The sequence below is a fragment of the Bombina bombina genome, chromosome 6 (assembly GCF_027579735.1).
Source record: "Bombina bombina isolate aBomBom1 chromosome 6, aBomBom1.pri, whole genome shotgun sequence".
NCBI classification, from domain to species: domain Eukaryota; kingdom Metazoa; phylum Chordata; class Amphibia; order Anura; family Bombinatoridae; genus Bombina; species Bombina bombina.
In genome coordinates this window covers 302,914,315-302,941,673 of record NC_069504.1, presented here as the reverse complement: position 1 = coordinate 302,941,673, position 27,359 = coordinate 302,914,315, and the positions used below count along the sequence as shown (strand labels likewise).

The following is a 27,359-nucleotide window of genomic DNA, read 5'->3' as shown; positions in this document are numbered from 1 at the left end:
TCACTACCTGTGTACTACTAAGGAGCTGCCCTCCTTTGTGGCTCCCCATTTATCCCATTTGCAGACAATAAGGCAAAAATTGAAAACCCCAATTAATTAGAAAAACAAAAAATTTATGCTTACCTGATAAATTTATTTATTTATTGACATGGTGAGTCTATGGATCATCTAATTACTATTGGGAATATCCCTCCTGCCCAGCAGGAGGCGGCAAAGAGCACCACAGCAAAGCTGTTAAATATCACCTCCCTTCCCTCCAACCCCAGTCATTCGACTGAAGCAAAGGAGAGAAAGGAAGCAACAATGTGCAGAGGTGTCTGAAGTTTATAACAAAGAAACCCTGTCCTTAAGAAAAACAGGGCGGGCCGTGGACTTACCGTGTCAAGAAAGAAAGAAATTTATCATCAGGTAAGCATAAATTTTGTTTTCTTTCTAATGACACGGTGAGTCCACGGATCATCTAATTACTATTGGGAATCAATACCCAAGTTAGAGGACACAGATGATGAGGGAGGGACAAGACAGGGAACCTAAACGGAAGGCACCACTACTTGAAGAACCTTTCTCCCAAAAGAACCCTCAGCCGAAGCAAAAGTATCAAATTTATAGAATTTAGAAAAAGTGTGAAGAGAGGACCAAGTTGCAGACTTGCAAATCTATTCCACAGAAGCTTCATTTTTGAATGCCCAGGAAGAGGAAACAGTCCTTGTAAAATGAGCCGTAACTCTCTCAGGAGGCTGCTGTCCAGCAGTTTCATAGGCTAAGCGAATGATACTCTTCAGCCACAAAGAAAGAGAAGTAGCCATAGCTTTCTGCCCCTTACATTTTCCAGAGAAAAACACAAACAGAGCAGAAGACTGGCAAAAAACCTTAGTTGCCTGTAAATAGAATTTCAATGCACGCAACACGTCCAGATTGTGCAGCAGACGTTCCTTCTGAGAAGAAGGGTTAGGACACAATGAAGGAACAACAATCTCCTGATTAATGTTCCAATCTGAAACCACTTTAGGGAAAACCCCTAACTTGGTACGCAAAACTACCTTATACGAATGAAAAATAAGGTAAGGAGACTGTAATGCCGAGAGCTCTGAAACTCTACGAGCAGATGAAATAGCAACAAGAAACAAAACCTTCCAAGATAACAAATTAAATTCTAAGGAATGCATAGGCTCAAACGGAGCCTGTTGAAGAACTTTAAGAACTAGATTAAGACTCCAGGGAGGAGTAACCGAATTAAACACAGGCCTGATTCTGACCAAGGCCTGACAGAACGATTGCACGTCTGGTACATCTACCAGACGTTTATGTAACAAAATAGACAAGGCAGATATTTGACCCTTTAGGGAGCTTGTCGATAAACCCTTCTCCAAACCATCTTGGAGAAAAGACAAAATTCTAGGAATCCGAACTCTACTCCAAGAGTAGCCTTTGGATTCACACTAATGCAGATATTTACGCCATATCTTATGGTAAATCTTTCTAGTCACAGGCTTACAAGCCTGAATCATGGTCTCAATGACCGACTCTGAAGCGTTCAATCTCCAAGCAGTCAGCTTCAGAGAAACTAGATTTGGATGAAGGAAGGGCCCTTGAAGTAGAAGGTCCTTTCTCAATGGAAGTCTCCAAGGTGGAAGAGATGACATCTCCACCAGGTCTGCATACCAGATCCTGCGAGGCCACGCCGGTGCTATGAGGATCACAGACACCCTCTCCTGTTTGATTGAGCAATGACCCGGGGGAGGAGAGTGAACAGGGGAAATAGGTATGCAAGACTGAAATTCCAAGGTACCGACAGAGCGTCTATCAGTACCGCCTGAGGATCCCTTGACCTCGACCCGTACCTTGGAAGCTTGGCATTCTGCCGAGATGCCATGAGATCCAGCTCCGGCTGTCCCCATTTGAGAATCAAGCTGGAAAACACTTCCGGATGGAGTTTTCACTCCCCCGGGTGGAAGGTCTGTCTGCTCAGAAAATACGCCTCCCAGTTGTCCACTCCTGGGATGTGGATCGCTAACAGGCAGCAGTTGTGGGACCCACTGAATTATCTTGGCTACCTCTGCCATGGCCAAGGAACTCCAAGTTCCCCCCTGATGGTTGATGTAATGACTGAAGTTATGTTGTCCGACTGGAAACTGATAAACCAGGCCGAGGCTAACTGAGGCCAGAAGAGCATTGAAGATTGCTCTCAGCTCCAGAATGTTTATGGGTAAAACAGACTCCGACCGAGTCCATGTACCCTGAGCCTTTAGAGAGCCCCAGACTGCTCCCCATCCCAGTAGGCTGGCGTCCGTTGTCACAATCATCCAGGTGGGTCTGCGGAAGCAGTTTCCCTGGGAGAGATGTTCCTGAGACAACCACCAAAGAAGAGAATCCCTTGTCTCCTGCTCCAGATGTAATCGTGGAGACAGATCCGCATAATCTCCGTTCCACTGCCTGAGCATGCATAACTGCAGAGACCTGAGGTGGAAACGGGCAAACGGGATGATGTCCATGGCTGCTACCATCAGACCGATTACCTCCATGCATTGAGCCACTGATGGCCGAGGAGAGGACTAAAGCGCTAGACAGGAGTCAAAAATCTTTGATTTCCTGACTTCTGTCAGAAAAATTTTCATTGATAAGGAATATATTATGGTTCCCAAGAAAACTACCCTTGTAGTTGGAACTAAGGAACTCTTTTCCAGATTCCCCTTCCATCCGCCAGATCGCAGGAAGGATAACAACATTTCAGTGTGGGATTTTTCTTGTTGAAAGGATGACGCCTGAACCAAAATGTCCTCCAGATAAGGGTGCCATTGCAATGCCCGCCATCGAAGCACCGCCAACAGAGATCCTAGAACCTTTTGAGAAAATTCTGGGAGCTGTGGCAAGGCTGAATGGAAGAGCCACAAACTGGTAGTGTTTGTCTAGAAATGCAAACCTCAGAAACTTGTGATGGTCCCTGTGGATGGGAACATGCAGGTACATGTCCTTTAAATCTATCGTTGTCATAAATTGACCCTCTTGAACCAAGGGAAGAATGGAACAAATAGTTTCCATCTTGAAGGACGGTACTCTGAGGAATTTGTTTAGACTTTTGAGATCTAAAATTGGTCAGAAGGTTCCCTCTTTTTTGGGAACCACGAACAGATTGGAGTAAAATTCCAGACCCTGATCCTGCATTGGAACAGGAACTATCACTCCCAGGTCGGAAATATCTTGAACACAGTGTAAGAAAGCCTCTCTTTTTATCTGGTCTACAGATAATCTTGAGAGAAGAAACCTGCCCCTGGGAGGAACAGTTTTGAACTCTAGTTTGTATCCCTGGGACACGATATCTACCACCCAGGGATCCTGAACATCCTGAACCCAAGCCTGAGCAAAGAAGGATAGTCTGCCCCCCACAAGATGCGGTCCAGGATCGTGGGAAGACCCTTCATGCTGACCTTGAGTCATTGACGGGCTTCTTAGATTGCTTTCCCTTGTTCCACAACTGGTTGGACCTCCAGGAAGGCTTGGACTATTCTTGTTTTGTAGAGGGAGAGGAAGGCTTACCCTTGAAGTTTCGAAAGGAACGAAAATTACTCTGACGTCCCTTCTGCTTATTCCTCGTATCCTGATGAAGGAAATGACCTTCTCCTCCCGTAATGTCGGAAATGATCTCAGACAGACCCGACCCAAACAAGGTCTTTCCCTTGTAAGGGATCGCCAAAAGCTTAGACTTAGACGACACATCCGTAGACCAGGATTTCAACCCTAAGGCTCTGCGAGTCAATACGGCTAAACAAGAAACTTTTGCTCCAAGCTTAATAACCTGTAGGGAAGCATCCGTAATAAAAGAATAGGCCAACTTAAGGGCCTTGATCCTATCCTGGATCTCTTCGAGGGGAGTGTCTGTCCGATTAGAATCAGACAACGCATCAAACCAGTATGCTGCTGCATTAGTGACGGTAGCAATACACACCGCCGGTTGCCATTGTAAATCCTGGTGTACATACATTTTCTTGAGTAACCCCTCTAATTTCTTGTCCATAGGATCCTTAAAGGAACAACTATCTTCTATGGGAATAGTGGTCCTCTTAGCTAGCATGGAAATTGCCCCGTCTACCTTGGGTACTGTCTGCCAAGACTCCTTGATAGAGTCTGCTATAGGAAACATCTTCTTAAATATAGGGGATGGAGAAAAATGTATACCCGGTCTCTCCCATTCCTTAGCAATAATCTCTGCAGCTCGATCTGGCACAGGAAAAATCTCCACCATGGAAGGTATATCAAAATATTTGTTTAGTTTACTAGACTTCTTAGGATGAACTACGACAGTAGTGTCGGAGTCGTCCAGGGTAGCTAAAACCTCCTTAAAGGGACAGTAAAGTAAAAAAAAAAAAATATTTCATGATTTAAATAGGGCATGTAATTTTAAACAACTTTCCAATTTACTTTTATTACCAATTTTGCTTTGTTCTCTTGGTATTCTTAGTTGAAAGTTAAATCTAGGAGATTCATGTGCTAATTTCTTAGACCTTGAAGACTGCCTCTAATCAGAAAGCATTTTGACAGTTTTTCACCCCTAGAGGGCGGTAGTTCATGTGTTTCATATAGATAACTTTTAGCTCAGATAGGTGAAGCTCCTAGGAGTCAACACTGATTGGCTAAAAATGCATGTCTGTCAAAAGAACTGAAATAAGGGGGCAGTTTGCAGAGGCAAAGATACAAGGTAATCACAGAGGTAAAAAGTATATTATTATAACTGTGTTGGTTATGCAAAATTGGGGAATGGGTAATAAAGGTATTATCTACCTTTTTAAACGACAAAAATTCTGGTGTTTACTATCCCTTTAAGTAACAAACGGAGGTGTTTGAGCTTAAACCTGAAAGAAACAACTTCGGTATCAGCCAAAGTGATTACACTTTCTGAATCTGAGATTTTACCCTCAGATGCTACCGAAGTATCCTCCTCCTCAGATTTCTGGGAGGGGACATTCAGAATTGCCACAACTGTGTCAGCAACCTTACTCACTGATTGTTTACATTTCCTCTTGTGCTTTCCCTGCAGCATGGGAAAAGCATCAGATACTGCTGAGGACATTAGGGAAGCGATGTCTTGCAAAGTAACTCCAGGTGGAGTAATAGAGGAAGCGCAGGGCACTGGCTGTGTGGACGATAAATTTTTGTGACGCTTGAGGAGAAGGCTGCGGCATATCTTGAAGATTGTCAGAAGAATCCAGAACAGCATCTGCCTTAGACAATGTCGGCTCAGGAAAAAGTCTATCCCTGTAATGCAAAGTTCTCTCAAAACATGAGGAACAGAAAGGGATTGATGGTTCCACATTAGCATCAAAACATAAAGAACATGTAACATCTTACAGGGTCTCTTGGTCCATCTTTATTATTCAATAATCAGAATAAATAGATAAACAAACTGATATTTTATTTAGAAAATGCCCCACAAAAAAAAGTTACTGTTCCTTTAAATTTAAAAAAAAACTGCTTTATTTTTCTGCAATAAAAATAATAAAGTATCCCCAAAAAATCACTCCGAACAACCTCTACACCTCAGCTTAGCTGAGGTGCTTATCTGCCTGAATGCAAACGGAGTGTACTATTCTGTTAGATAAACCGGACTCAACCTCTATTTTTCAGTAAATTGTGGTCCGGTAACCGCAATGCTGCTATATCTGTGACGCAGCTATTTCTCCGCTCCGGAACACAGGAAGTGTAGGAGGAAAAAGGGCGCGCAATAGAAATTGCCGCCTTAGCTAACTCCGCCCATCGTGGGCGTTACAACGTTAACCTCCCATTCGGCTAAATGTATTACTACAGCCGTCGGGAGTAAAGTAACAACAACACCACCACCTACTGAGCCATCTCTTCGTCCCCAGTTCCTGCTATTGCTGCCATTAATAAAACGATCCCCCTAGCAATAGGCAAATGTCTCTTGTCCCACAAACGTATTTTAAAGTGCCATCAATTTTTTCTGCAATGTGTCCCGGGAAAAAATAAAGTTAGCACTTACCTTTAGACTTTTGCCAGGCAGCACGGCAGCTCACTAGGTTTGAGAGGCCAGTTCCCTCACATGTACCTGTGGATAAAAACAAAGACATTGAGGCCTATTTATCAAAGGTCTGGCGGACCTGATCAGACAGTGCGGATCAGGTCCGACAGACCTCGCTGAATGCGGAGAGCAATACGCTCTCCATATTCAGCATTGCACCAGCAGCTCTTGTGAGCTGCTGGTGCAACGCCGCCCCCTGCAGATTCCTGGCCAATCGGCCGCCAGCAGGGGAGTGTCAATCAACCCGATCGTACTTGATCGGGTTTAACTGTGGCGATCTCTGTCCGCCTGCTCAGAGCAGGCAGACTGGTTATGGAGCAGCGGTCTTTAGACCGCTGCTTCATAATTGGTGTTTCTGGCGAGCCTTCAGGCTCGCCAAAAACACAGGGCTTCAAGCTCAGTAAATGGCTTGATAGATATGCCCCTGAGTAATCTTACTCAGGCTTGCACGGTTAGGGCAGCATTAATACATGGGAGGCACAGTGAGGATTGTACCCCACAAGTTCCCATTGCTTGAAAGCCACCACTGCTCTACTGAAGAGACTGATATGGACTACGGCTACACCCTAGGACAAAGCAGAACAATCTTGCACTGCTGAAAAATAATAAAATCTTGCTTGAAGAATCTTCTTTTCCAACACCTAACTTTACCACTTCCTTGTCTAACGTAGGCAAAGAGAATGACTGGGGTTGGAGGGAAGGGAAGTGATATTTAACAGCTTTGCTGTGGTGCTCTTTGCTGCCTCCTGCTGGGCAGGAGTGATATTCACAATAGTAATTAGATGATCCGTGGACTCACCGTATCATTAGAAAGAAATTTAATTTCTGCACTAAATGTTCCCCTTAGAAAGAAAGTCAAATTATTCTACTCACCTCTTCTAAGGTTTTACAAGCAGCTTTAGTTTCCAAAATGGTTCGCACATGCTCCTTTATTTTTCTCAATGCTATCTCAAGTTGTTGAGGAAGTGGAAGACTAGAGTCTGGCACTGCTCCTGTAGCCTCTTCAAACTAAAATATTTTTAGAACAAACAGAATTATATACTGTTCAAACAATCTGTTAAACGCTATATGCAATGTATTTCTAAGCACAGCACATACCTTCCGAGCAGTACTGAGTACTTCATTCTGTTGATGTTCATACATATCTAGCTGACGTTCCAATTCAACTTCTCTTTGATCCCATGCCATTTGACGTTCTTCATGAAACTGAATACAAAAAAAGTTTAGCTATTAGGTAAAAGATTCAGATCAAGGAGGAACATTTTTTTTTATTTATTTAAGGGGACAGTAAAGTCCAAATTAAAGTTTCATGATTCAGATAGGGCATGTAATGATAAACAACTTTCCAATTTGCTTTTTTCTCTTGGTATTTTTTGTTAAAGACAAAACCTAGGTAGGGCTCATAGGTTGATTTCTAAGACACTGCAGTCCACCTTTTATCTCACTGTCTAGTGGTGAATATCTAATAACATGTACTGTTTGTTCATGTGTGCCATTTAGATAACATTGTACTCAATCTAGTATATATATAAATATATATATATATATATATATATATATATATACATACATACATATACACACACACACACATATATATATATACACACTAGTGGGAAAGCCTGCCCAGAGAGAAGTCTATTGTGATGACGGAACCACCAAACCACCCATGCCATTTTCGCTGCATCCAGGTGGATTCTTTAACCACCCTGCCATTTTTGGAATCCACCAGGATGCAGCTTATGCTGCATAAGCTGATATAATTGGTTAGATAATTTCCCAAGGACATTTATAAACTTGTTGCTTTTCCTCGCTGTATCCTAATCCGCATGTCTTTAGCTGTTGTTAGTATTCCAATGCGGCCAAACTACGGGTCTTTCCAGCGGACAGACCCAGCCGCATTGGAATACTTACAACGGCTAAAGACAAGCGGATTAGGATACAGGGAGGAAAAGCAACAAGTTTACAAACGTCCTTGGGAAATCATCTAACCAACTATATCAACTTTACAGTGTAAATAAATGTAAGCACCTTAAAGTATATATTTTGGCATACTTTGACAAGATCCCCTTGTCGCTTTTATCTCACTGCAGGAATCATTCGGACCTGCCTTCTACTTTGATCTTATTTTTGGCAAAAAATAAGGACTTTTTAATCTAAACGTTTTTAACTGAACTTTTTAATTTAATATTGAGATCTCAACTTTGTATTTTCTGTTTTATTATTGTTTATATTATTTATGTAATGATTTTATTTATATATATATATATATATATATATATATATATATAGAATAGAAAATAAGAGAATGCACTCTCAGGACTTTTTGCAAAAGAAACCAATTTAATGGAACGTTTTCGGGGTTCACAACCCCTTCATCAGCATGCAAAACAAACAAAATTCAACTCATTTATAGTGTTACATATCAATTACATCACATCAACCTGAGTGTCTCTCCAAAGGAAAAGTGCGCCAATTTTTTGAATTTGGAACGCATCTTGCGTTCCACAGTGCTACCCGAAACTGGAAGTTGTGTTGCCTCACTTCCGGTTTGCGGATTGGATAAACAAACATAAAATTAATGATGAAGTTATACACTCTACAATTTTAAACGTATTAGGGTGACATACTAATGTAGAGACTTTTTATAGCAAAAATGTGCCACATTATCGTAAGTGCCTAAAAAATGTTTGTGATAAATATACGTTGTCAAATGTTACTGCGTCCAGTCGGCATGGAGACAGTAACCATGGTGATCATATACAATCCGGATTACCCGAAAGTGTCACAACTTATGTGGAATTTATAATTATGTGCCAGCTGAATGGGACCACAATTTTCTTAGTGTCAGAAATAGCGTACTATCAAGCTGTATACGATCATATCGCATATTAAAAATAATCGTTAAGAAATTAAAAAGTTGGACCATATAACAGTACATGTGATTAGATTGGCAAATTGTAAATGAGAAGCAAATATAATGTTGCAGATATGGGTGCTGTGTCTTACAATGTATCACCAGTGTATTGAAGCAGAATGACGTTTAGCATGTGTGCTGCTACAATGTATGTGCAAACAAATAGATATATCGAATGGGAACAGTATACAGAAAAAGGAATATATGTAATATTGTAGGGCTGTGCTGTTAGGCTGCTATAACGCTGGGGCACCATTTTCATATACATTCAAATTGGCCATTAAAGGATTATAGCTTGCATCAGCCAAATGTGGATGTAAATGACTATGCACAAAATCGTATAAGGAAGAAAACCTTATTTTAAAATTCTATCCTCAAATATAATTGTAAAACAAACGAGGATCTGCAAAAAGAGGTAGTTATGGTAATGGTCAAAAGGACATGTAGCTCATGTGGATACTGTCCACCTTTGGGATTTATCCAAGTGGATGTAATAATTTTTTATGTCCATTCTTAAGACTGGTGGTGCATATTAAAGCAGTGGGTAATGGCTCCCAGCGGACCAGGTTTCCACGGAGAAGGTGGAGACAGATGTCCCCCCCTAAACCATGCCGTTAGGCGCACAACACCTTCCCCTACAACTAGGGGAGAGTGGAATATGTGCCATATATGCTTATGATTAAATTTTTCACTTAGGTCTGATACTGCATTTTGAATCTAATCTATAGTAGACCAATTTGGGTTACATTCTTTTTAGGTCACCTCTTTTGATCAACCCATATATGGTTCATATATAACCAGTTGAATCACTCACTTATTTTAGAGGTTTTATAGCACGCTGTGAGTTCTCATGTTTGTATTAATATAGACCCCTAGAGCCCTCATTTTTCAGCCCATAACCATATATTTAGTCCCTGTTGATGTCATATATATTTTTTTTACCTTAGTGCCACTTAGTGTACTTTAGGTCAGATTTTTGTAGCTGCTTGTATTCTTGGGTAGGTTTGAAGAGAATACCCCTATATTGTGGTTTTGTATAGGTTTTAAACAGAGCGCCTTTCACATACATATTCTTTTGACATCTGGCAGATCTGTCAGACGTTTGTGTAAAAGAATAGACAGAAATCTGACCCACCAGAATACTGACTGACAAACTTTTCTCCAGGCCATCCTGAAGAAAAGTTAAAATGTGAGGGATCCGCACCCGGCTCCAAGAGAAACCCTTCGACTTGCAGCAATAAAAGGTATTTGCTTCATACCTTATGGTATATCTTACGAGTAATAGGATTACGAGCCTGAGCATGGTAACAATGACCTCAGAAAAACCACGCCTAGCCAAAACTAGGAGTTCAATCTCCAAGCAGTCAGCTTCAGAGAATCTAGATTTGGGTGGAGGAAGGGACCCTGAAGAAGGAAACCTCTAAAGGGTAAGAGATGACATCCTCACCAGATTCGTGAACCAGATCCTGCAAGGCCATGTAGGAGCTAATAGAATACCCGATGCCCATTCCTGATAGATACGAGCTATACCTCTAGGAAGGAGAGCAAACGGAGAACACAGGTACGCTAGATAGAAAACCCAAGGGACCCCTAGAATGTCGATCGGAACTGCTTGAGGATCTCTTGATCTTTCCGCATACCTTTGAAGCTAGGCGATTAGACAAGAAGCCATCATATCCAAATCCAGAACCCCCTCCTGAGGTTCATCATTGTGAAACACTTCCGGATGAAGAGTCCACTCTCCGGGTATGAAAGGTCCGCTAGAAAATCCACTTCCCAGTTGTCGTCACCCCCCGGATGAGGATAGCAGAGGGGAGACAATTGTGAGAATGTGCCCACTAGAGAATGTGAATCACATCCTTCATGGCTAAGGAACTCCGAGTTCCTCCATGGAGGTGACATACGCCGCCGAGGTGATGTTGTCCGACTAAAATCTGATAAATCGGACCGAAACTAGTTGAGGCCAAGTTGTTAGAGCAGAAGATTGCTCTCAAATCTAAAAGGTTTATTGAGAGAGAAGACTCTCTCGAGTCCAAAGACCCTGAGTCTTTAAGGAACCCCCAACTGTTACCCAGCCTGACAGGCTGGCATCTGTGATCACAACCTCCCAAGACAGTCTCAGGAAAACATGATCCCTGAAACAGATGGTCCTGAGAAATCCACCAAGATAGAGAGTTTCTCTTAGGGAGACTAGAACTATCCACTGAGAGATATGAGAGTGGTCTCCGTTCCATTGTCAGAGCATGCATAACTATAGAGGTCTCAGATGGAATCGAACAAAAGAAATATTATCCATGGAAATAACCATTAGACCAATCACTTCCACACACTAAGCCACTGATGCACGAATAGCGGACTGAAGTAAAAGACAAGAAACAAAAATTTTGGATTTTCTGGCATCCGTCAGGAAAATCTCCATGGACAGAGGCTAACTGAAAATATGGCACCTGAACCAAGATGTCATTCAGGTATAGCGCCACTGCTATTACCTGAGATCTGATCCCTGCCAAAAAAGGCCCTTAGAACCAATTAAAGATTTGCGGAGCCGTAGCAAGGTAAAAGGGAAATGCCACAAACTGTAAGAGTTTGACTAGAAAGGCAATCCGCAGGAATTGGTGACCCTGTGAATGGGAACAAGAAGATAAAGAAGATATGCGTCCTTCAGGTATAAGGTAGTTATGAACTGACCCTCCTGAACCAAGGGTAGAATGGAACAAATAGTTTCCATTTTAAAGGACTGAACCTAGTAGTTGAAACACTTGAGGTCCAATATGGGACAGAAAGTTGCCTCTTTCTTGGGAACACACTTGATGGTTTATTTTTTCAAATAGACTAACTGAGACGCAAAATATATCAAACTTGACCTTAACATTAAGACATTCCTACTATGTAAAAAACAATTTAGAATACCGAGGGGATTGGGGATCAGAAAGTTCCCCTATTTTGTAGTGACTGACCTGAAGTTCATCAGTAAATGGAATAACATACTGAACACTTGTTCATTTGCATTAATGGACTTACTGATAGAACTTGGATCTAGATTGGATCTAGTCACACAGATTAAAATGGTTCAAAAGGACTTGCTTACATTTCAAATTGATACCAACTTTAAGCCATATGATGCCAAGTTTGAAGAAAACATGGCTAAATTTACTAAAGAACTGTGGGACTTTAAAAAACAAAAGTTGTCAAGAGATAATAGAGACTATGCTTTTGCTAAAGTTTATAAGTGGAATAACTTTAGACAGGGGTTTCAGCATCATAGTCGTAGATTTCATAAATTTAATCAGGGAAAAGACACAAAAAAATATTAGAAAGGTACACTTTGCAGAAACAGACTACGATGTTGAGACCTCTGACCCTGACTCAAGTGAGGATGTGGTTACACCTAGAAGTATATCAGTACTCGATAATCCAAGTAGTAACAACACTGAGTCAAAAAACGAGTGGCGCTTGCGAGCAAAACCCAAAAGAAAAACACAAGAAGGGGAGGGAGTAAACACAAGTACACAAATCAGATATCAGACGAGGACACAAACAAGGAAGTGTGTTTAAAGAATGTTGTTATCCTCTCTAAGACTAATTTGAGTGGGACAGAGATGGAGGTTTTAAGTCTGGGTCTTGGTTTTTCTCCTACCTCTCACTTTAGCCTTTTTGGCACTATCCACAATGTAAATAAATTTGTGGGGAAACTCACCATTAAAAAGCATTTTTCAGTTAGCGTGGATACTGCTGAGCAGGCTGTTAGTGAGTGTACCCCTATCAGTCAACAGACTGACAAAGATTGTTTGACTTTTGATGAACAATGCTTGGTACTAGACATGACGGCTTTGTGGAATGAGAACCCTCCACAAACGGAGGGTACATCTAAACCTATTTTTGTACAGAGTATGAAGAAAAGCGAATTCTACCCAATACATAGTAGAAGTAAAAACATTGACGTTTTCCAGCACACAATAGAAAGAAAACTTATTTATTTGTCTAAGGAAATGTCCTCTAGTAGCAAGAAGAAAAACACTTTTAAGCACAATATTACACTGGAACAACACCAAGCCCTTAAGTCTTTGGGGTCTAATCCCAACTTGGTAATTAAGAAGTCTGACAAGGGAGGTAACATAGTCATTATGGACAGGGAGTACCATGTGTGTGAGTCTCTCAGACAACTAAATGATATAGCGGTCTACAAAAGACTAACTTTCAATCCCACCAGTGCCTATAAACCTCTCTTGGAAGATATACTCATTTTTGGTCAACAAAAGGGTGCTATTTCCCCTTCAATAATGAATTCCTTGCTCCCTAAGGCCCCTCTGACACCTATTTTTTACTTTTTTTCTAAGCTGCACAAAGATTCATTGAAGCCACTTGGTCGCCCCATTATATCAGGGGTAGGCTCCCTTTTGGAGCCACTATCTGAATTAGTCGACTCTTTTTTGCAGCCCCTGGTCATCAACCTTATGAGCTATATTAGGGACTCTACCCAAGTGCTAAGAATTGTACAGGATATCATTTGGGAACACGCGTATAGATTTGTCACAACAGATGTTACGTCTCTCTATACCTCCATTTCACACCAGCAGTGATTGGACTCAATTTCTTTCTTTTTGGAAAACTATTCAAATTACTCAGATGATGTGAAACAATTCCTTATCATGGCCACTGAGTTTTTACTCAAGCATAACATTTTTTGTTTGAGGGTTGTTGTTACCTCCAGAGGCATGAAACGTCTATGGGGGTCAAATTTGCCCCCTCCTATTCTAATCTCTTCATGGGATGGTGGGAGCTGTTCCATGTCTATGGAGGTGACAATCCATTTAGGACTCATATTGTCTATTTTGGTCGCTATATAGATAATCTGCTGCTGGTGTGGATGGAGATGAGAGCAGTGTTCAGGCTTTTGTGGAATATATCAACATGAATAATGTAAATCTGAAATTTACCTTTGAACAACATCCACATCAGATCAAATTCTTAGCTATTGTGCTTAATGCAAAAGCAACCACACATACCATTGATACCTGTCTATACAGGAAGCCCACAGGTGGCAAAACTATCTTGATTTACAAGCCATGCCATCCAAAACATGTTCTTAAGGCTATACCAAAAATCCAATATATAAGAACAAAAAGGATATGTTCAAGTGATACTGCCTATAGAGAACAAATTGATATTTTGGAAGACAGATTATCTGAACGTGGCTATCCAACTAATTTACTACAGTCCACTAGGGACCAGGTTGACCATATCTCACGCAATACTCTTTTGGAGTATAAATAAAATAACATGTCCAGATCCAGACGGTCTGATTGTAGGGACAAATTAATTTTCAGTACCCCTTATAGTCTGGAATATCACAAAATGTGTAACCTTATCAGGGAGTGTTTAGCAACAACTGATCCTGCTTTAGAGAAAGTGGCGACCAATGGCTGCAAATTTGAGGCTAAGAAAGCCAAAACCATAGGTAATATGGTGGCTTCTTCTTATCTGCCCGAGAATAAAACAAGAACCTGGTTGCCACAAAGAACAGGCTTTTTCAAATGTAAATCGAAAATTTGTAAGACATGTAATTATGTGACATAAGGAGAGTCCTTCACCTCTTCAGTTTCTAATGTAAACTATCAAATTAGACACAATTTAAATTGTAACTCAAAATATGTAATATACCTTTTAACCTGTAGGGGGTGCCAGATTCAATACGTAGGCAAAACTAAGAGAGAGAGAGAGAGAGAGCACTTGAACACATCAGGGATTTTGAAAAACCTGATGTTTTCACCCCAGTAGCTAAGCACTTTAAGAACATGTATGCAGCAGATTCATCTTTTGTATCTTTTCAAGCGATAGACCACATTCCTTGCCATAAGAGGGGAGGAGATAGAGAGTATAAATTAAGTTACAGGGAAGTGCAATGGATATTCACTTTGCGTACTAGACATCCCCTAGGCATAAACATGGAAACGGATGTTAATCTGTTCATTTAGAACATCTATCATTATCTCAATGATCCCCTACCACTAATATATGTGTTTTTTGTTTTTGCCTTGTATATTTAGTTAATATGATGTTAACTATTTGAGCATGTTTCTGACATATAACTGTGTGTATATACTGTATATATATCTAATTGACATAGACAGGAAGGAGTTAATATCACATGTGTTTCTAATGTATTATGCACCTTTAAAAGGCAAAGCCTGTATGTGCAGTCCATAGCGGTGAACAAGTGCGGAAGCTCCGCACAAAACATGTCGGCTGTTCTCTGCAATAGCAAGAGAGTATGAACAGAGCATGGAACCATACTCCTAAAAAACCTAAAATATCCCCCACATTTAGGAATAATAGCTAAAAATACAAAGATAAGATTTAGGAGCACCGAGGGGCTAAAAGTACAATAGGCACATATATTAATGTCACATATATGGAAAGAAAATTGAAAGAAAAAAAAAATGGAAAGATAATTGCCACCACTGAGAGTCAATTAATACAATTAATGCAAAAGAGACAAGGTCAGTAGCTGCCAAAAGAAATTGCAACAAAGTTCCAAGTGCAATAGAGCTATTGCAAATATATATATATATATATATATATATATATATATATATATATATATATATATATATGTATATATATATATATATATATATACATACTCTGTTAGAAATGGAAATTGCCAATAGCACCTTTTCACTTATTTGTGGACTATTGCCAATACCACCTTTAACACCAATTAAAAATATGACTAATGAACAACATTGGCAACACTTTTAAGGAAGCCCTGGAAGCCCTCACGTAGGGAGAAACACATTGATGTTTTTGCAGACAGAATAATCTAACAATTTGTGAAGTACTCCTCCTAAGTAATGGAGGATCGTCTTGGGACTTTACTCTGTATACTGAAAGCTTGGTACAATATACTGAAAGCATGCACTGACAAGTATCCTGAAAGCCTGCACTGACAAGTGCCAAAGACGAGGCAAAGTGTTTTAAAGTCTCATCATTCAGATTCCTGTGGACTCATCCTGTGTGCCCACATGCACTTAAAGAGCAGATGATTTCTTCCCTTTAATTTCTAATAGCGGATCAGATGTACCTTTTGAAATATAAGATCTACCAATAGGATTGGATTCCACTGACATCACACACACATGTGACCGTGACGGCAGAGGAACAAGCAACACGGAGGCTGAACGGCTAAGAAAAGTTTGTCTTATCCCGTGTTTGTAAAACATTCCAGAAGGAAGCCAGGTACTGTGTTAGTTACAAGATAAAGGAAATATCCTTGGTTTCTTTCACACATTGCAGCTTTGCAATAGCTCTATTGCACTTGGAACTTTGTTGCAATTGCTTTTGGCAGCTACTGACCTTGTCCCTTTTGCAACAATTGTATCAATTGACTCTCAGTTGTGAAATTTTGTTTCCATTTTTAGTTGTTCTTTTACACTGTAATTTTATATTGGAGGCGTCCGATTTTTAACATACTGCAATAAATTATTTTTTACTTCAGTAATTTACTTTTACTTGCTTTTCTGAACATTTTTCAACACATTTAAAATATTATCCACTAAATTTCACATTTAATTTCACATTTATTATATGCGACATTAATATATGTACCTATTGTACCTTTAGCCCCAGGGCGCTCCTAAATCTTATATTTGCTGTTCTCTGCACTACTGGATACTCTTTCCGTGTTGTGTGAGCTCTGAGCTCACGTTCTGTTTTTAGCTGCTCTTTGTTACAAATAAATACCCCGTTTTATCATATGGATACTTTGCTTCTTTGAAAAGAGGAGTTGCTACGGATTTCCTTTCTCCTTCTGGTTTCTCCTGGCGTTCTAACGAGGACGATGCCCGGTGAGCTCCCTTACAAGTAAATAAGTGGCTACTACTGAAGTGTGCACACGCAGAAGAAAACGCTGCCATGGACATCGTGGAGCTGGTGAGCGCCGTAGATCTTTGTGTTTGCATGGGACCGAAAGTTGCCTTTTTCTTGGGAACCACAAAAAAGGTTTGAATACATTTTAGACACTGTTCCACCACAGGAACTGCAATAACTCCCAAAGAAAACATAATTTATGCTTACCTGATACATTTATTTCTCTTGTAGTGTATCCAGTCCACGGATCATCCATTACTTATGGTATATTCTCCTTCCCAACAGGAAGATGCAAGAGGATCACCCACAGCAGAGCTGCTATATAGCTCCTCCCCTAACTGCCATATCCAGTCATTCGACCGAAACAAACAGAGAAAGGAGAAACCATAGGGTGCAGTGGTGACTGTAGTTTAATTAAATTTTAGACCTGCCTTAAAATGACAGGGCGGGCCGTGGACTGGATACACTACAAGAGAAATAAATTTATCAGGTAAGCATAAATTATGTTTTCTCTTGTTAAGTGTATCCAGTCCACGGATCATCCATTACTTGTGGTATACCAATACCAAAGCTAAAGTACACGGATGATGGGAGGGACAAGGCAGGGATTAAGCGGAAGGAACCACTGCCTGAAGAACCTTTCTCCCAAAAACAGCCTCCGAAGAAGCAAAAGTATCAAATTTGTAAAATTTTGAAAAAGTGTAAAGCGAAGACCAAGTCGCGGCCTTGCAAATCTGTTCAACAGAGGCCTCATTTTTAAAGGCCCAGGTGGAAGCCACAGCTCTAGTAGAATGAGCTGTAATTCTTTCAGGGGGCTGCTGTCCAGCAGTCTCATAGGCTAGGCGTATAATACTCCGAAGCCAAAAGGTAAGAGAGGTTGCCAAAGCTTTTTGACCTCTCCTCTGTCCAGAATAAACGACAAACAGGGAAGATGTTTGACGAAAATCTTTAGTAGCTTGTAAGTAAAACTTCAAGGCATGGACTACGTCCAGATTATGTAAAAGACGTTCCTTCTTTGAAGAAGGATTAGGACACAATGATGGAACAACAATCTCTTGATTGATATTCTTGTTAGAAACCACCTTAGGTAAAAACCCAGGTTTGTTACGCAGAACTACCTTATCTGCATGAAAAATCAGATAAGGAGAATCACATTGTAAGGCAGATAGCTCAGAGACTCTCCGAGCCGAGGAAATAGCCATCAAAAACAGAACTTTCCAAGATAAAAGCTTAATATCCATGGAATGAAGGGGTTCAAACGGAACTCCTTGAAGAACTTTAAGAACCAAGTTTAAGCTCCATGGGGGAGCAACAGGTTTAAACACAGGCTTAATTCTAACCAAAGCCTGACAAAATGCCTGGACGTCTGGAACTTCTGCCAGACGCTTGTACAAAAGAATAGACAGAGCAGAAATCTGTCCCTTTAAGGAACTAGCTGATAATCCTTTGTCCAAACCCTCTTGGAGAAAGGACAATATCCTAGGAATCCTAACCTTACTCCATGAGTAATTCTTGGATTCACACCAGTAAAGATATGTACGCCATATCTTGTGATAGATTTTCCTGGTAACAGGCTTTCGTGCCTGTATTAAGGTATCAATGACTGACTCGGAGAAGCCACGCTTTGATAGACTCAAGCGTTCAATCTCCATGCAGTCAGTCTCAGAGAAATTAGATTTGGATGATTGAAAGGACCTTGTATTAGAAGGTCCTGTCTTAGAGGCAGAGTCCATGGTTGAAAGGATGACATGTCCACTAGGTCTGCATACCAGGTCCTGCATGGCCACGCAGGCGCTATTAGAATCACAGATGCTCTCTCCTGTTTGATTTTGGCAATCAGTTGAGGGAGCAGAGGAAACGGTGGAAACACATAAGCCAGGTTGAAGAACCAAGGCGCTGCTAGAGCATCTATCAGCGTCGCTTCTGGGTCCCTGGACCTGGATCCGTAACAAGGAAGCTTGGCGTTCTGGCGAGACGCCATGAGATGAATCAATTGAGCAAACACCTCCGGATGGAGTTCCCACTCCCCCGGGTGAAAAGTCTGACGACTTAGAAAATCCGCCTCCCAGTTCTCCACGCCTGGGATATGGATTGCTGACAGGTGGCAAGAGTGAGTCTCTGCCCAGCGAATTATTTTTGAGACTTCTAACATCGCTAGGGAACTCCTGGTTCCCCCTTGATGGTTGATGTAAGCCACATGATATTGTCCGACTGAAATCTGATGAACCTCAGTGTTGCTAACTGAGGCCAAGCCAGAAGAGCATTGAATATTGCTCTTAACTCCAGAATATTTATCGGAAGGAGTTTCTCCTCCACGATCCCTGTGCCTTCAGGGAGTTCCAGACTGCACCCCAACCTAGAAGGCTGGCATCTGTTGTTACAATTGTCCAATCTGGCCTGCGAAAGGTCATACCCTCGGACAGGTGGACCCGAGACAACCACCAGAGAAGAGAATCTCTGGTCTCTTGATCCAGATTTAGCAAAGGGGACAAATCTGTGTAATCCCCATTCCACTGACTTAGCATGCATAATTGCAGCGGTCTGAGATGTAGGCGCGCAAATGGCACTATGTCCATTGCCGCTACCATTAAGCCGATCACCTCCATACACTGAGCCACCGAAGGGCGCGGAATGGAATGAAGAATACGGCAAGCAATTAGAAGCTTTGATAACCTGGACTCCGTCAGGTACATTTTCATCTCTACAGAATCTATAAGAGTCCCTAAGAAGGAGATTCTTGTGAGTGGGGATAGAGAACTCTTTTCCTCGTTCACTTTCCACCCGTGCAATCTCAGAAATGCCAGAACTATCACTGTATGAGACTTGGCAATTTGAAAGCTTGACGCCTGTATCAGGATGTCGTCTAGATACGGAGCCACCGCTATGCCTTGCGGTCTTAGAACCGCCAGAAGTGAGCCCAGAACCTTCGTAAAGATTCTCGGGGCTGTAGCAAACCCGAAGGGAAGAGCTACAAATTGGTAATGCCTGTCTAGAAAGGCAAACCTTAGGAACCGATGATAATCTTTGTGAATCGGTATGTGAAGGTAGGCATCCTTTAAGTCCACTGTGGTCATGTACTGACCCTCTTGGATCATGGGTAGGATGGTCCGAATAGTTTCCATTTTGAAAGATGGAACTCTCAGGAATTTGTTTAAGATCTTTAGATCCAAAATTGGTCTGAGGGTTCCCTCTTTTTTGGGAACCACAAACAGATTTGAATAAAAACCCTGTCCTTGTTCCGTCCGTGGAACTGGATGGATCACTCCCATTACTAGGAGGTCTTGCACACAGCATAGGAATGCCTCTTTCTTTATCTGATTTGCAAATAACCTTCAAAGATGAAATCTCCCTTGTGGAGGGGAAGCTTTGAAGTCCAGAAGATATCCCTGAGATATGATCTCCAACGCCCAGGGATCCTGAACATCTCTTGCCCACGCCTGGGCGAAGAGAAAAAGTCTGCCCCCTACTAGATCCGTCGCCGTATAGGGGGCCGTTCCTTCATGCTGTCTTAGAGGCAGCAGCAGGCTTTCTGGCCTGCTTGCCTTTGTTCCAGGACTGGTGAGGTTTCCAGGCCTGCTTAGATTGAGCAAAAGTTCCCTCTTGTCTTGAAGCGGAGGAAGTTGATGCTGCACCTGCCTTGGAATTTCGAAAGGCACGAAAATTAGACTGTTTGGCCTTTGATTTGGCCCTGTCCTGAGGAAGGGTATGACCCTTACCTCCAGTAATGTCAGCAATAATTTCTTTCAAACCAGGCCCGAATAAGGTCTGCCCCTTGAAAGGAATGTTGAGTAATTTAGACTTTGAAGTCACATCAGCTGACCAGGATTTGAGCCATAGCGCCCTACGCGCCTGCATGGCGAATCCGGAATTCTTAGCCGTTAGTTTAGTCAAATGAATAATGGCATCAGAAACAAATGAGTTAGCTAGCTTAAGAGTTCTAAGCTTGTCAACAATTTCAGTCAATGGAGCTGTATGGATGGCCTCTTCCAGGGCCTCAAACCAGAATGCCGCCGCCGCAGCAGTGACAGGCGCAATGCATGCAAGGGGCTGTAAAATAAAACCTTGTTGAATAAACATTTTCTTAAGGTAACCCTCTAATTTTTTATCCATTGGATCTGAAAAAGCACAACTGTCCTCAACCGGGATAGTGGTACGCTTTGCTAAAGTAGAAACTGCTCCCTCCACCTTAGGGACAGTCTGCCATAAGTCCCGTGTAGTGGCATCTATTGGAAACATTTTTCTAAATATAGGAGGTGGGGAAAAGGGCACACCGGGCCTATCCCACTCCTTACTAATAATTTCTGTAAGCCTTTTATGTATTGGAAAAACATCAGTACTCACCGGCACTGCATAGTATTTATCCAGCCTACACAATTTCTCTGGCACTGCAATTGTGTCACAGTCATTCAGAGCAGCTAATACCTCCCCAAGCAATACACGGAGGTTCTCAAGCTTAAATTTAAAATTAGAAATCTCTGAATCAGGTCTCCCCGAATCAGAGACGTCACCCACAGACTGAAGCTCTCCGTCCTCAGGTTCTGCATATTGTGACGCAGTATCAGACATGGCTCTTACAGCATCTACGCGCTCTGTATCTCGTCTAACCCCAGAGCTATCGCGCTTGCCTCTCAATTCAGGCAATCTGGATAATACCTCTGACAGGGTATTATTCATGATTGCAGCCATGTCCTGCAAAGTAATCGCTATGGGCGTCCCTGATGTACTTGGCACCATATTGGCGTGCGTCCCTTGAGCGGGAGGCGAAGGGTCCGACACGTGGGGAGAGTTAGTCGGCATAACTTCCCCCTCGACAGACCCCTCTGGTGACAATTCTTTTATAGATAAAGACTGATCTTTACTGTTTAAGGTGAAATCAATACATTTAGTACACATTCTCCTATGGGGCTCCACCATGGCTTTTAAACATAATGAACAAGTATCCTCTGTTTCAGACATGTTTGTACAGACTAGCAATGAGACTAGCAAGCTTGGAAAACACTTTAAAGCAAGTTATCAAGCAATATAAAAAACATTACTGTGCCTTTAAGAGAAACAAATTTTGACAAAATTTTAAATAACAGTGAAAAAAGGCAGTTACAGTAACAAAATTTTTACAGTGTATGTAACAAGTCAGCAGAGCATTGCACCCACTTGCAAATGGATGATTAACCCCTTAATAATAAAAACAGAATAATAAATGACAAAAACGTTTTTTAAACACAGTCACAACAACTGCCACAGTCTACTGTGATTGTTACCCTCCTCAAACACGACTTTGAAGCCTTTTGAGCCCTTCAGAGATGTCCTGTATCATGCAGAGGGAAGCTGAATGTCTCTGTCAGTATTTTTATCTGCACAGAAAAGCACTAAAATAGGCCCTTCCCACTCATATTGCAACAGTGGAAAGCTTCAGGAAACTGTCTCTAGGCAGAAATCAAACCAGCCATGTGGAAAAAACTAGGCCCCAATAAGTTTTGTCACCAAACACATATAAAAACGATTAAACATGCCAGCAAACGTTTTATATTACATTTTTATAAGAGTATGCCTCTCTATTAATAAGCCTGATACCAGTAGCTATCACTGCATTTAAGGCTTTACTTACATTAATCCGGTATAAGCAGCATTTTCTAGCAAATTCCATCCCTTGAAAAATATTAACTGCACATACCTTATTAAAGGAAAACCTGCACGCCATTCCCTATCTGAAGTTACCTCACTCCTCAGAATATGTGAGAACAGCCATGGATCTTAGTTACTTCTGCTAAGATCATAGAAAATGGCAGATTCTTCTTCTAAATACTGCCTGAGATAAACAGCACACTCCGGTACCATTTAAAAATAACAAACTTTTGATTGAAGAAATAAACTAAGTATAAAACACCACTCTCCTCTTACGACCTCCATCTTGGTTGAGGCTTGCAAGAGAATGACTGAATATGGCAGTTAGGGGAGGAGCTATATAGCAGCTCTGCTGTGGGTGATCCTCTTGCAACTTCCTATTGGGAAGGAGAATATCCCATAAGTAATGGATGATCCGTGGACTGGATACACTTAACAAGAGAAAATAGATCCTTAACGCAGTTTAAGAAGGCCTCTCTCTTGGTTTGCAGATAACCTTGACAGGATAAATATGTCCCTGGGGAGGCAAAACTTGAATCCTATCCTGTATCCCTGGAATACTACTTCCACAGCCCAAGGATCTGGGATATCGCAAATCCAATCCTGTTGAAAAAAGGGAAAGACTGCCACCTATTCAATCCACGATTGGGTCGGGGTCGGTCCCTTCATGCTGACTTAGTTTCAGAGGAAGATTTCTTAGATTGCTTCCCTTTATTCCAAGGTTGACCGGATCTCCATGCAGTCCTAGATTGCTCCGGCTTAGACAAGGAAAAGTAAGACTTTTGTCCCTTGAAGTTACAAAAGGAACGGAAATTAAAATTCTGTTGACATCTAGGTCTACCCTTCTTGTACTGAGGAACGAAAGATCCCCCCTTCCCCCAGAAATTTCGGAAATGCTCGACCAGACCAGGTCCAAATAAAGTCTTACCCTTAAATGGAAAGCACAGGAGTTTGGATGAAACATCTGCCGATCAAAATTTTAGCCACAGAGCTCTGCGAGCTAGAATCGCAAGGCTAGAATTGTTGGCTCTCCGCCAAACCACTAGCATGCTGGCATTACAGATAAAGGAAATAGCCAGCCTTAGAGCCTTGATCCTATCTTGGATCTCCTCTATAGTAGTCTCCCCTTAGATCAGACAAGGAGTAGCATCAGCAAAAGTAGCAATACAAGTCACTGGAAGCCATTGTAAACCCTGATGAATGTACATCTTTCTTAAATAGAGCTTAGAGCCTTTAAACCATAAGAGCCTGGAAGAAGCTCTATTCTCGTAGAGGGATAGTAGTGCCTTTGGTTAGAGTGGAGATAGCACCCTCTACATTAGGTACAGAGCTCCACGGGTCACGAACAGAATCAGCAACAGGAAACATTTTCTGGAAAATAGGGGACGGGGAAAAGAGAATCCCCGGGTTCTCCCATTCCTGAGTTATAATGTTTGACATCCGACTTTGTTAAGCTTATTAGACATCTTTGGAGTCTCAGCGACAGTAGAGTCAGAGTCCTCCAAGATAGCAAGAACCTCCTTGAATAGCAATCGGAGGTGTTCCAGCTAAAATCTAAAATGAACCTCTTCTAAGTCTGCAGTACTAGCCACCATCAGAGATCTCGTCCTCAGAAACCACTGAGGACTAAACTTCATCAGAGAGCTGAGAGAGACTGATCAATGCAAATCTAAGAAAAATATTCTTAGATTTCCTCTTTCTTATACCAGCAACAGGAAAGACTGATAAGGCTACAGAAACTGCAGAAGATAGTATGCGCAGCAAAAAACCCTGAAAAACATAATTTATGTAAGAACTTACCTGATAAATTAATTTCTTTCATATTAGCAAGAGTCCATGAGCTAGTGACGTATGGGATATACATTCCTACCAGGAGGGGCAAAGTTTCCCAAACCTTAAAATGCCTATAAATACACCCCTCACCACACCCACAATTCAGTTTAACGAATAGCCAAGAAGTGGGGTGATAAGAAAAAAGTGCGAAAGCATATAAAATAAGGAATTGGAATAATTGTGCTTTATACAAAAAAATCATAACCACCACAAAAAAGGGCGGACCTCATGGACTCTTGCTAATATGAAAGAAATGAATTTATCAGGTAAGTTCTTACATAAATTATGTTTTCTTTCATGTAATTAGCAAGAGTCCATGAGCTAGTGACGTATGGGATAATGACTACCCAAGATGTGGATCTTTCCACACAAGAGTCACTAGAGAGGGAGGGATAAAATAAAGACAGCCAATTCCTGCTGAAAATAATCCACATCCAAAATAAAGTTTAATGAAAAACATAAGCAGAAGATTCAAACTGAAACCGCTGCCTGAAGTACTTTTCTACCAAAAACTGCTTCAGAAGAAGAAAATACATCAAAATGGTAGAATTTGGTAAAAGTATGCAAAGAGGACCAAGTTTCCGCTTTGCAAATCTGATCAACCGAAGCTTCATTCCTAAACGCCCAGGAAGTAGAAACTGACCTAGTAGAATGAGCTGTAATCCTCTGAGGCGGAGTTTTACCCGACTCAACATAGGCAAGATGAATTAAAGATTTCAACCAAGATGCCAAAGAAATGGCAGAAGTTTTCTGGCCTTTCTAGAACCGGAAAAGATAACAAATAAACTAGAAGTCTTTCGGAAAGACTTAGTAGCTTCAACATAATATTTCAAAGCTCTAACAATATCCAAAGAATGCAACGATTTCTCCTTAGAATTCTTAGGATTAGGACATAATGAAGGAACCACAATGTCTCTACTAATGTTGTTGGAATTCACAACTTAGGTAAAAATTCAAAAGAAGTTCGCAACACTGCCTTATCCTGATGAAAAATCAGAAAAGGAGACTCACAAGAAAGAGCAGATAATTCAGAAACTCTTCTGGCAGAAGAGATGGCCAAAAGGAACAAAACTTTCCAAGAAAGTAATTTAATGTCCAATGAATGCATAGGTTCAAATGGAGGAGCTTGAAGAGCCCCCAGAACCAAATTCAAACTCCAAGGAGGAGAAATTGACTTAATGACAGGCTTTATACGAATCAAAGCTTGTACAAAACAATGAATATCAGGAAGATTAGCAATCTTTCTGTGAAAAAGAACAGAAAGAGCAGAGATTTGTCCTTTCAAGGAACTTGCGGACAAACCCTTATCTAAACCATCCTGAAGAAACTGTAATATTCTCGGTATTCTAAAAGAATGCCAAGAAAAATGATGAGAAAGACACCAAGAAATATAAGTCTTCCAGACTCTATAATATATCTCTCTGGATACAGATTTACGAGCCTGAAACATAGTATTAATCACAGAGTCAGAGAAACCTCTTTGACCAAGAATCAAGCGTTCAATCTCCATACCTTTAAATTTAAGGATTTCAGATCCTGATGGAAAAAAGGACCTTGAGACAGAAGGTCTGGTCTTAACGGAAGAGTCCACGGTTGGCAAGAGGCCATCCGGACAAGATCCGCATACCAAAACCTGTGAGGCCATGCCGGAGCTACCAGCAGAACAAACGAGCATTCCTTCAGAATCTTGGAGATTACTCTTGGAAGAAGAACTAGAGGCGGAAAGATATAGGCAAGATGATACTTCCAAGGAAGTGATAATGCATCCACTGCCTCCGCCTGAGGATCCCGGGATCTGGACAGATACCTGGGAAGTTTCTTGTTTAGATGAGAAGCCATCAGATCTATTTCTGGAAGTTCCCACATTTGAATAATCTGAAGAAATACCTCTGGGTGAAGAGACCATTCGCCCATAACGATTCAATAATGATAGATCCGGAACTGGTCTGAAGGAATTGACCTTCTTTGGTACAATGAAGAGATAAAATAAAACCCCAGCCCCTGTTCCAGAACTGACACTGGCATAAATACTCCAGCCAACTCTAGATCTGAAACACATTTCAGAAATGCTGAGCCTTTGCTGTGTTAACTGGGACACGGGAAAGAAAAAAATCTCTTACCAGGAGGCCTTAACTTGAAGCCAATTCTGTACCTTTCTGAAACAATGTTCTGAAACCAGAGATTGAGAACGGAATTGATCCAAATTTCTTTGAAGAAAACGTAATCTGCCCCATACCAGCTGAGCTGGAATAAGGGCCGCACCTTCATAGGTACTTAGGAGCTGGCTATAGGTTTCTATAAGGCTTGGATATATTCCAAACTGGAAATAGTTTCCAAACTGATACCGCTCCTGAGGATGAAGGATCAGGCTTTTGTTCCTTGTTGTGAGGAAAGGAACGAAAATGATTATTTACCCTGGAAAGAAAGGGAAAGCAAAGTTGACTTAGAAGACATATCAGCATTCCAAGTTTAATCCATAAAGCTTTTCTAGCTAAAATAGCTAGAGACATATACCTGACATCAACTCTAATGATATCAAAAGATGGTATCACCAATAAAATTATTAGCATGTTATAGAATAATAATAATGCTATAAAATTATGATCTGTTACTTGTTGCACTAAAGCTTCTAACCAAAAAGTTGAAGCTGCAGCAACATCCGCTAAAAATATAGCAGGTCTAAGAAGATTACCTGAACATAAGTAAGCTTTTCTTAGAAAGGATTCAATTTTCCTATCTAAAGGATCCTTAAATGAAGTACTATCTGCCGTAGGAATAGTAGTACATTAGCAGGAGTAGAGACAGCCCCATAACCTTAGGGATTTTTGTCCCAAAAAACTCTAATCTGTCAGATGGCACAGGATATAATTGCTTAAACGTCTAGAAGGAGTAAATAAATTACCCAAATTATTCCATTCCCTGGAAATTACTTCAGAAATAGCATCAGGGAGATAAAAGACTTCTGGAATAACTACAGGAGATTTAAAAACCTTATTTAAACGTTTACATTTAGTATCAAGAGGACCAGAATCCTCTATTTCTAATGCAAATAATACTTCTTTAAGTAAAGAACGAATAAATTCCATC

The 27,359-nt window shown here is 41.1% G+C and overlaps 1 protein-coding gene across 1 annotated transcript in view; it reads right to left on the bottom strand.

Annotated features, from left to right (window-relative positions):
* CEP290 (centrosomal protein 290) overlaps positions 1–27,359 on the bottom strand; it is an 862,077-nt gene that overhangs the window by 511,200 nt on the left and 323,518 nt on the right. The window contains 2 exon segments of the mRNA XM_053716925.1: positions 6,905–7,039; positions 7,130–7,237. Of these exon segments, the coding sequence (XP_053572900.1) occupies positions 6,905–7,039; positions 7,130–7,237 (243 nt within the window).